General features: G+C 42.9%; 1 protein-coding gene across 4 annotated transcripts in view; it reads right to left on the reverse strand.

Annotated features, from left to right (window-relative positions):
* The window catches only part of LOC119150334 (WT1 associated protein), a 31,232-nt gene that overhangs the window by 17,913 nt on the left and 1,607 nt on the right, over positions 1–11,712 (reverse strand). For 2 of the 4 annotated variants that reach the window (XR_005105026.1, XR_005105025.1), the window contains exons 1-3: positions 10,294–10,547; positions 6,458–6,495; positions 6,308–6,363 (exon numbers count right to left, since the gene is read on the reverse strand). Coding sequence is in view for 2 of the 4 variants with exons in the window: in XM_037392789.1 (XP_037248686.1) it covers positions 6,308–6,363; positions 6,458–6,487 (86 nt within the window). In the remaining 2 variants the exon portion in view is untranslated. Of the gene's footprint in view, positions 1–6,307; positions 6,364–6,457; positions 6,496–10,293; positions 10,548–11,712 lie in introns of those variants that run through there. The other 2 variants (XM_037392789.1, XM_037392790.1) reach the window with 2 other exon arrangements.

Here is an 11,712-nt window from a genome sequence, read left to right on the forward strand (position 1 = left end):
ATAATTATATGACATGAAAGAATTGGCCCTCAAATACAGCTGCAGAATTGACTGACTCCCAAGTTAAATCTCGCAGCCTGAAAACAGTCATTCTGTCAAAATCATGACCTATCCTCACCTACAACAACAGGAGCTATACAAAGAGCGAGTGAAACAAAGACCTGAAACACAAGTCGATGTGACAGACCACGGGGGGAGGGGGGGACCAAAAAAAACCAAACCATAGCCCATTGTCATCAAGAACATCAGAGAATACCTCTAAGTCACCTCTCGACAACTATGAATATTTAAGCAAGAACTGAATTTCTGGAAGAGAAAAGCCAAAGCACACTATACCATACCTTGGATTTTTCAAGTCACATGCCTGACAACTCTAGCAGAAACATGACTGTTCAGACATAATGTTTTGTCAAAATCCTGGTGAAGACTGTTGCTGTTCCATCTTCAAGCAAGTTATATTGGGTCTGGCTGAAATGGAGTTAATTTTCGCCACAGCAGCCCTTGTAGTGCTGTGCTTTGTATTTGTAGCACTGTGCTTTGTATTTGTAGCTAGAAAGGTGTTGCCAATACACCATTGTTCTGACTACTGCTGAGCAGTGGGGACATAGCATAAAGGCTGCCTCCCCAGTGTTCCCCCCTTTACCAGCAGGTTGGAAGTGGGCAAGATCTTAGGAAGGGATATAGCCAGGACAGCTGACCCAAAGCTATCAAAGAGACATTCCAATACCATATGATGCCATGCTCAGCAATAAAAGCTAGAAGGGCGGGGGGGGAGGCATTTGTTGCTGTGACATCTGTATTTCAGAGCAACCACTATACACACTGAAGCCTTACTTCCTGGGAAGTAGCTGGACATCACCTGCTGATGTAAAGTAGAGAATAAAACTTTTGTTTTCCTTCTGTTTCTGTGCAAGGCCTTTGCTTTATTAAACAGCCTTTACCTTGACCCACAAGGTTTTTTTCAATCTTATTTTCTCCCCTCCCCATTCTGCTGAGGAAGGGAGTGATAGAGCAGCTTGGTGGGCATCTAGCACCCAGCCAAGGTCAACCCACCACACAAGTTTACAAAATGGTACAGAATAAACTTGTGATCGTGACACTGACATCGTCAGAACTCTTCAACAATCAAGCCATCAGTTTTAAAACTTAAGTTAATGTGGTAGAAAAAGTTTTACTTTCACACACATGCACTGTCTCAATTTTGCTACAACTACAGATCTCAGAAGCAATTTTCTCTTCTAGCAATTGACCTGGTTTTCAGCTCACTTGAGACAAACCAGAAAGCTAGTAACAGAGAAAAAAACCAGTAGCAGCTTAGTTGAAGCAATTAGATTAAAAAAAATGATGGTTAAAACAACAGTCAAATAACCTAAAAGCATCAAAACAAGAAGTGAAATAATGAAGGCTTAGAATCATTCACATTAATGAAGCAGACCATTCTTATACATTACTTCGGCTCAGGAAAATCATCAAGTATACAGGCAGGCCCTCACTGAAAGGGGACTGGCTCCTTTTCAATCAAACTTGCAGTTGTGATTCTTCATCTGACCTGTACACATTTTTGTAGTGATCTCACTAATCCTGAGGACTAACATGTCAAAATATTTACCAAATATAACAATAAAGTTTCACAAGAACATTCATGAAACCAAGTTAAAGAAAAAAACCCTAAGATTTTTCTTTTTTATATATATACACACACACACTTGGACTAGTTTTAGGTATTTTAAGAAGTCTTGTGATGGCCCCGATAATATAGTTTTCGCTTCCGCATCTACTAACTGACTTGACTTTAAACACCTTTTACGATTTCGAAGTTCTTAGGTCTGCTAACTCTTCTTGTTCAGTGCCTTTAATAACGTATTCCTAAACACTCTTTCCAGCTTGCTTCACTATGATCATTTCCCCTTGTTTACAGTAGTAGCACAGGTCATTAACAGAGGGAATTCTATCTTTGAAAAGCTGAAGTTACAAGCTGTAGCTTCTGAAGTTACGCCAAAAGAAAAAGAAAATAAGGAACCACAACAGAATAAAGCATTTAAAAAAAAAACCAAAGACACTGAAGACCATTGACAGGGTGGGGTTTTTTTTAGTACTTCAACTCCAGACAATGTTAATTCTTACCTGTTTATTCCTTCTTCTCCATTTACTATACCTATACTGGTAGACAAGACCAGATGATACTATGAACATACAGCACAGGTGTAAAATTCTATTTCTAGGTCTCAAATGACTACATGAATGGTGCATGAGTCTGTAACACCATTCTCTAAATGAACAATTCTCACAGAAAATCTCGATTTACCTGTACAATTAAAGGGCAGTACTTCTAGATGCAGGACTTTGGTCTGAATCTCCATGCACAACAGTTCTGCTTCTATGCTTTTTCAGTAATATGGACTCTCTCCCAGATGCTGACACGCAAGGCTGAGGTAAGCCTGCACTGCCATTACATGAATCTCACATGCTAAGTTCTCACACAGAGCTTGAAAGAGGTGACAAGGACAGCAGGTTTGGGGAGTGTTGTAATGATGCCTTTGCTCAGTGATGAAATCTCAGCCATGCTATGTTGAAACTATACAGCAGAAGCTGAAGCTAATCTAGCAGTGGATGTAGTATCACCTAGAAATGCCAGCTACCAAGCACAACCCCAGTACAATCCAAGGATTCAGAGCTGCAAGTTAATGAAAAAAAGCAAGTATGATCTGAAGCCTTCATTAGGCCCTACTGCTATGAGGAAACTGTTAGAAAAAGTCAACTCACAGATGTCACTATATGCCACAGAGCAGGTCTTTATTTCCGATCCAGTTAGAAACTTTAACGAAAACTGTATCCAGAAATATTGTAATGCTCTGCATAAAAACACATAACTTCCCAAAAGACATCAGAACGTATTAAAGATCTCTGATAAATTATTAAAGTTTCCATATAAATAGCATTCCTAAAAATTATATGCTTCAAATACTTTCCAGCTAGCTAACTTTACAGGTTCTTCAGGGAAAAGATTTTTGCCCTTACACACATTCTAAAGTTCAATAAAAGAAACATGTTCTAGAAAACCAGTAGTGATGCAATCTCCAGATTCTAATTCTGACAATTTATTTTTTAAAAATATTTGTTACTAGCACATCTTCAACTACAGGAGGAAAGCATTCCCCTCTGGGAAACTTTTTTGCCTTGAAGATGATATATCCCTTCTACAGGGTTTCAATTACACATAATACCTGCATTAAACTCTTTTTCAACATGCATACATAAAACAACACTTACACTGATGTAGAAACCCAGTTTTCAGTTAAACTATTTAAGAATTTGCACATACTTCTTTAAATAAACCAATGATTTCTAGGAACTCACTGGCCAGACATTGTCTGAAGCCTTTCTTCCCAAGATCCAAGAAAGAGTTCGTCTCTTCCCACATGCAATGTTAAGAGATGCATTGGTTTAAGCAAATATGAGAGCTGCCTTGACCTCCTTGTCCCATATTGCCCCTTCCAGTACATCTGTAGCAGACTCCAGCAGCTCATCAGTGAACTTGAGTGAAAAAAAAAGACAAAGGGTAAAAGCCAGGTTTTTTTCTCTAGTAAGTTTGGTTTCCACTCAATATTGGCTTCTTGATCTGTTTAGTAGTTCACGACAGTAATCTGATGGCTAAACACTGAAAATCTGAAGAGCTTTACAAAAGTGTTACTTGGAAAGGCACTAAAGAACAGAGCTGTACACAGAACTAGGAAGACAGTCCTGAATCACAATTACATTCAACGGGTTCCTTACAGTCTCACAAGAACTGGAAGGTAAGCGAGATCATTATGTAAGTCAGTTAATTCCCTTCGTTCTCTGAAAATACTAAGCAGACTTCAAGACTCCATGGCTTCAAAATACCTCTATACATACCACTATTTTTCTTGGACCACTCATTTTTTATGCTAAGCTTTGGGGTTCACTTTTTCCAAGAATAAATAAGCACTTAAGAGAGTAGGGCACACACGGCATTGCACCTAAGCCATTCCAAAAGCAACTGAGGGTAAGTCCATGTAGTTTGAAGTCCAGCAACAGCAGTGTATTTCCTCAGAACTGCTTGTGCCAATCGAGGTGCTTCAGTTTTACAGACTAACCATTAGGCTAAATGATCAGGCAGCACTGATCAGATTTTTAGCTATGATCCACAGAACGCTTTGTTATCATGTTCCTGGCTCTTTCTTCACAGAAGCTCCTACACAGTCAAGCTAAGTAGCTACTGCATTAAAGTAAGGAGGGAAAAGATGAAGGAAATGAGTCCACAGCAACCTGTAATGACACAAGCAGAAATTCCCAAAAGGCTGGACTGCAAGGCTTCTTGTTGATCCTGCTCACATTTACTTAACAGAAATTAAAAGTAAGCAAACTTAAATTAGGTACTTCATGGAAAAGAACAGTGAAATTGGGACTCATGGCACAGGAACTGACAAGAAAGAATTAGTATTTTCTACAGATGTATTTTATCCATGCAATTGTACAGTGATGATTATGTATTACTTAAAACATCAAACGCAGATGACACGCTCCTATCTTAAGAAGAATTTGCCTCACCAATGCATGAACCAAAAAAAAATATGCATTCCAAATCTTAAGACAACCTGGCAGCAGTGAACACATGCTTTTCTATGGCTGGAAGTAATACAGATGTTTTTGATTCAAGTATGATACACATACAATAGTGTTATATTTTATTCCAACCTACAAATGAACCAGCTGTTAGTATAGTAATTGCTAGTTTTACATGAAATCACAATTAAAGGTGGACTTACTATAAATTCATTAAATATGCACCCCATTCAAACAAAAAAGTGTTTGTAAGGCTGCACACAAATAAAGTGGACATAGCCAAATCGTCATTTAACTTTCCACTTCTGGGTATAACGGACAGTTACTCTCCTTCAATCCATTCAAGTGGCCTCTGAGAGCAGAAGTTGCTTTGTCTACATTAAAAAGATGATTCAACAGCAACACAGCTGTCATTAGCAAATTCCCTCCTTTATCTTCATTAACACAATTTAGCTGCTGACACACTTTACCTCCTTGGGTGTATTCTATCACATTTTCACTTGAATATATGCTAAAAACTTATCTCTTCTATGGTAGCAACTGATCACAGTTGGAAGCCATTTTTTGTTCCAAGTGGCACAAAAATCTATGTTTTAGTACTTTGACAGGAATTTTATAGCTGGAAGTAAGGGCATAGCTTTACAGACTTAGTAGTTTACTCCTCCCAGGCATAAACTTCAGTATGGAAACTTCTATAAAAAGCTTCACAAGGCCTAAACCACTTAACACCAAAAACTTATTTTTTCCTCTGTTTAAATACATTCTCCTTTACTACCCAAAAGACTAGATACTCAGAGGAAGCCAGAAACCAGTTTTAAACATGGAACCAAACTATGTTGACTGCCCAGAAAGAACTGTCACACCAGGAGTACCTGGCAGGATAGTCTGCCCAGAAGAGGGAGCAGCTGATCATATATGTTAAGTGCTGCACTTTCATCCTGATGTTACCACACAATTTAGTCTTGGTTCTATTAAAAAGCAGTGTCTGACTTGACAGACCCTAATAATACGCATAACTTACAGCATACAAAAATTCAGGAGTTAAAGTTTACCAAAATGCAAACACTAGCAGCAGATAAACACAAGACCCACAGATACTTAGTTAGCCTCTTGTTTACAAATCAGGATTTTCAGGTATACAGAGACAAGCGGCTTAGGTCAGTTTCTTTAAGCAGGTGGTCTGCGCAACAGGATTGCAAGACTGCCTATTGTCTGTTCCATGGTGACACTTAGCTTGCTAAGAAGTGAAAAACATGGCCAGGCTCTTTTTTATGCAAGTTTCAGGTGATGAAAACTTCACTATAACATTTTACTGTTAATACCTCAATGCACTGAGAAAACAACTGTGCAGACTAAGAAAACCTATAACTTATTGTAGGAGTAAGGAGTTTACTTTTTTCTGATGCTTAAAAATAACATGCTACCTAGCAAGGAATGTAAGCAACCGTATCTTCTGAAGTTACAAGTGAAGAAAAAACACTCCTGCTCATGTATTACAAAACACTGTTCACAGTTTTGTCTCTTTGGAAAACCTGTTTCCCCCCAAACTATATGTAAAAATATTTGAGACAAGATGAGAGCTTTATAGAAAAGATGCATCACAAAAAAAGTAAAATACTTTTTCAGAGCAAGGACGCTCAAAACAATGGAAGAGGGAGGTCATGCATCTTCCACTGGAAGTTCACTAAAACACTGAGATGGAAAAACAGCTTTTTTACTTTACCTTAGGATAAGCTCGTCCCTAGGTAAAACCTTAAAATCTGCTTCACTAAGGCGAACCTATGGAGCAAAAGGAAAAGCACAACTTACCAAGCTGTCATGACTACTTGGTCGGGGGAGGGGGTGGTAAAGTTACAAGTAGTTTTAAACATACCTTCTTTGGGAGAGGTTCTTCATTCGTCATTGTGAACTCTGAAGAGGGAGGAAAAAAAAGAACAGGAGTTTTATTTAGTGCATCTACTAGTGTACAGGAAATACTGGACAATTCAGAAGCTTGTACTTCAAGTCTTTTTTATTTGCAATATTGGACCAAAATACTGGTTCCACACAGTGCAGAGCCAGAGTACAAAACAACATATGACAAGTTTACTGCTGTAATCTACATACAAAGGCAGATTATTTTTTCCTGAAAGTTAACCAAAACTTTTAGATGTCTAAAAAGCCTGTCAGTAATCTATTCTTCCTATTTAACTAAGCAAAACCACACAACTTTGTCCATTTATGTTTAGATCAAACTGACGTTCTTATGTATCTAAATCTATTTAACGTTGTATTTTACGAGGTAGAGAATCAGAGTCTGAGAAAAGCAATTTATACTACTACAGTATATCTTTGGCATAAAAGTAAAACATTTGTGAACATTACCACTAATGTTTGGGTTATGTTCAAAATAGTATGTTCTTCCTGTTTAGCAGATACTTAAAAGAAAGTGCTTGGAAGTATTAAGCAGTTATTTTAAAACCCTTGTAAATATTTTTAGGAAAAGATGTCAAACAAATGGCTTGAATACACTGTGAAATTCAGTTCCTCTTGTGTGCGTGCAGTGTAATAGGACTGCGTTGTGCTAGGTTAAGTATTCACACTTACTTGAGTTACAGGACATGCTTCACTACCTCAAAAGGATAATACACAGTATTTTCTCAAAAATATCAAGTTCACAAAAATTATAAGCATGTAAGCAATAATGAATGCAAGGTTTTCTACAGGTATGCACCTTTGCCTTACGCTTTCCAACAGAAAAGTTGCATGTAATACTAAGATTCTACAAGCTTGTAAAGCTGCTGTGATGCATGTATACCATGTGTCAACCAGTTATGAACACCTGGCTTTGCAAAAACAGTTATCTTAAGTAGCTAAAATAGTCTAAGTCTTTTTGAGAAAACAGAATATGTTATTTTCACAATGACACCCAACAAACTAACTTTTCCAAATCTTAAGACATTTGTCAATAAGACAAACAAATACACACCAAATTAAGCACAGGCCTTTTCAACCTACACTAACCACTGACAATACACAGCACTTTACCAAGCAAGGCCTTGTAATAAAAAACACCCCAAAACAACACCCCTTAAAAAAAAAACCACACTAAAAAACCCCACACCAAGTGCAGTACACAGATGAAAACTTCTAAGCCCTTCATAAAATATAAACTGACATTAGAACCCACAGAATAGTTTCCAAAAACATTAAGTAGAAGCATCTCACTGATGAATAGCTGCTCCTGTTCTTAGTCTTAGTAACAAACACGCACTTAAGTGCTTCCCCAGCCTAGGAAGTCCTCCCACATCCTCCACCTTCACCCTCACACACCAGAAGTTACTCAAGTATTTTGCTTGAGCTTCTGGATGCAGCTCCTTATTATGAGACTTTTACCAAAACCATACCTTAAATATTTTCAAGCGTTAAGAGGCTATCAATACAAACTGCTGGTGCCCAACTCAGTCACCCAAAATAACTTGATCACAGGGGGAATGCTTGTGAATACTGTGTTTAGGTTGCCTACTTCTCCTGCTATAGTTTTCCTAAATACTTTTATAATCTTCTAAACTCCTTTATCATTTCAAAGTAATCTTGAAGATCTTAGCAAGCTTTAAGTCCTTGACAGAGAGAAACATGCTTTTGAGATGTCCTCAAAACTACAGCTAACAGCTATTAACCTGTGCATTAATCTCGTGCAGATGATGTCAAGTCATTATTTTGCTTCTCAGAAAGGTACCAGAAGCATACAAATAGCAAAAAAGGTGAGTTTCCCCAAAGACTTGCCTTGTGAACCCTGCAGCAGCATACCACTACTACAAGCACTTGATTGCTGCCACAGTCACGACAAAGAAACCAAAAGCTGATGCTCCATCTAAGGGTATCCTCTTATCTCCAGACCTCACACCAGGTTTAAGCACCCAGTTCTCTACTGCAGCACCAGAGCTGGCTTCTCTAACAGCTACACCCAGCACACCAGCATTTACAAAGCCATCTCTTGCTTTCAGACAACAGCACGAAAGTCCAAAAGACTGAGGTTACAGGCCACTGTGCTACAGAAGCTACTGTCTTACTACCACCTATTATCAGTTGTAGTGATAGAAACACACATTTAAAAAAAAAAACATACACACTAGCTAAAAATATTCTACAAGTTACTTTGGAAAAGACAGGCTGATGACTTCTACAGATAAACACTCTCACTCATTTCTGTTCGCATTAAGTTCATTCACCTCACTACTCCCATGCAACAGCTTTTTTAACATCTAACAATTTCAACAAATGCTTAGAAATTTATGACCACTATGTATTTCCACCACTGCGCTCAGTGTTTTTCAGAAACATTAAGAGCATCAGGCTAACTACATCAGTTGTCACAATGATTTGCCTTAGCTCTATGTTCATCAAGAGATGAATCTGTATGCTACAGACAATAACACTACAACTGAAATGTTCATTCTTGGCACTTTATACAGTAACTTTTCAAGTACTGTACATCAAGAGGTGCTTTGCATCACTTGGCTCTACTCTAAAAAAAGAGGATCTCTCCTACTACACAGATCAGAAGTATTTTGCAACAACATGAAGTACTATTTTATGCAGAAAAAAAATCAACAGAAACAGCATTCCTGTATAACTGACTGGAACTAACATTTATATGCAATTTATATGATTAACAGCTTAATTGTACTATCTTAACTAAGCACTTTCATGACTTGGGGGAAAACTATGACTCCTGAACGCCAGTCCTTCATATCTGCTCCTGGCAACGAGCAATATAGAAATCCATACTTAAAGTAACATAGTCATGAGCACAGGAAGAATTTTTATGTAATCGCATCATGTTTTAGGCTTTCATGGCACTTTCAACACGAAGAGAGGTGAAAACGGGAAAGTGCGTTTTAATTTCGGGGACTCCAGTAGCCTGTACACCTTTTACTACAATGTTTAGAAAACGTGGGATTTCAGGATTACAAAAACCCTAGGATACAAAGTAATTAAATAACACCACGGATGCTGCTTTACTAGTTACGCTTAAAGTAACTGCCAGTTAGTTATTTTAACGATATGAAAAAGAGTTGCGTGAAGAAAACCCCGTCACAGACACCATGCTCCCGAAACATGAAAAAAAAAAGCTTCAAGACACCACTCCTGACCGGGCAGACCGCACGCTCGCCTCAGGCACGGCGCTCTGGGCCCCCCGCACACGGCGAGGCCCCCCCGCAGCCCCGCCCCCTGCGCGGAGACCCCGCCGGCGGCGGGCCAGGCGCAGCTGCAGCCGCTGACCAGCCGGCTCGCCGCAGGCGTTTGACAGACCCTGCTGCCGCCCCACCACCACCCCCCGCCCTCCTCAAGCCCAGGCACTGCCCGCCCAGGCGGGCCGCCCTCGCTCGGCTTCAACGAGGAATGAGAGAAACGCGTCTCCCGCGCCAGGGGGAGGCGGCGGCCGCCGTGCCCAGGCGTGGCGGCTGCCGAAGGCGAGGAGGAGGATCCCAGCCCAGCAGCCGGGCCGGGCTCGGGGCCTCGCACAAAATGGCTCTAAGTGCTTCCGCTCCTCCCCCCGCTGAGCCGAGGGATAAAGCCGCCACCGGGGTTTGGCGCCCCAGGGCCGCCAGCTGCCCGGTCCCTCCCGCGGGCCCCGCCGCCTCCCGCGCAGGAGAGGGCGGCGGTGCCGGGGGAGGCGGGCGGGGGGGCTCGGTGGCGGGGAGGAGCGCTCGCGCGGCCACTCACCTCCCGCCCGCGGTGCGGAGGCCTCGCTCTCCCAGCACGCTAGTTGCCTGGGCCGCGCCCGTCACATCGAGGGCGAAACGCCGCCACCTCTCGCGCCTGCCGCCACCTCTGCGCCCGCGACCAGCTCTACGGGGACCGCCGCTCCGGAGCCGGGGTCGCCACCGCGTCCCCCCGCCCGGGCTCCCTCGCGCGCTGCTCCCGCCCGCTCTTTATTTGCGGATTCTCTGCGCTACAAAATGGCGCCCAAGGAGGAAATGAGCGCCCGGCCGCCCCGCCCTCGCCCCGCCCCTCACGCTCGGGGCGGGGGGCTGCGCGCGCAGCCAGCGCGGGGCGGCGGGAGCCCCCGCAGCGCCGCGCGGAACGGGGAGCCCGGCAGCGGGCGGGGTGGCCTTAGCTCTGGCCCCGGCTCCGGCCCGCTTGTGGGGCCGCCTCTGGGGACACCGGCCCCGACCCGCCGGAAGGCGGTGCCGGGGCGCTCCCGCCGTGCTGAGGCGGCCGTTTCCTTGGGTTATTCGAACGCTGATTTAAAGCCTGTCAGTTAGGCAGGCCGCGGGCAGCGAGACGCGGGGCATGCCGGGGCGGGCGGAGGGATACGGGCGCAGCGCGGCCTCCTGCCGGCGGGCGGCGCCGCTGCTGCCGAGCGGGGCCGGGCCTGCGCGCCCCGCGAGGGCGGCCGGCGGGGAGCGGGGGGGGGGAGCAAGCGGCTTGGCGCCTTTTGGCAAGCTGAGGGGAAAGATGGCGTCTTTGGGAAGGAAAACGGCGCGTAGTGGTTAATAACGTGCAAGATGGGCGCCGAGTTCTGGGTGTGACGTGCAGGGCTTTCTGCCCGTCCGCCGGGCCGGGGCAGGCACCTTCCCGGCGGGGTGAAGCGAGCTCAGCCGGGTCGGTGCGAGTCAGCGACGTTAATCGACAGTGAATGAAAAGGGAGTTAAATTCTGGCTGCTTCCAAAGAAATCAGACTTCTTTTGCAGCATCTGGGAATCATAAAGCATACTGTTTGCCTTTACCTTGCAGCACTGAGCTGTAACTTCAAAACCAATTTTTTCTGTCCTACTATCCATGAGTTCTCAAGCAATGCTATTAGCACAAGTAAATACTTTCCCCTCGTGCCAGCATGGTCATAAAACTTCTGTAGGCTAAGTCAGTCCTGTCAGCTGGGTTGCACAGGTGTAACTGATTGTCACTCACTACATCAGTGTTGAAGATACTCCAGAAATCTCTTGATGACTTACTGGTAGCAGAAAGAATATAGTTGCTACAGAACAGATTCTGATGTACGTCTCCCCATATCCATCCGTATATATATATATGAATACAAAGATTCATCAGTGAGAACTTGAAATTTCATTTTGAAACCCATGCCACGCTACAACTTATTGACATAGTTACCCAAAAGTGGGTAAGGATCATGTTATTACT

Source organism: Falco rusticolus, chromosome 6 (genome assembly GCF_015220075.1).
Source record: "Falco rusticolus isolate bFalRus1 chromosome 6, bFalRus1.pri, whole genome shotgun sequence".
In the NCBI taxonomy this organism is placed as follows: domain Eukaryota; kingdom Metazoa; phylum Chordata; class Aves; order Falconiformes; family Falconidae; genus Falco; species Falco rusticolus.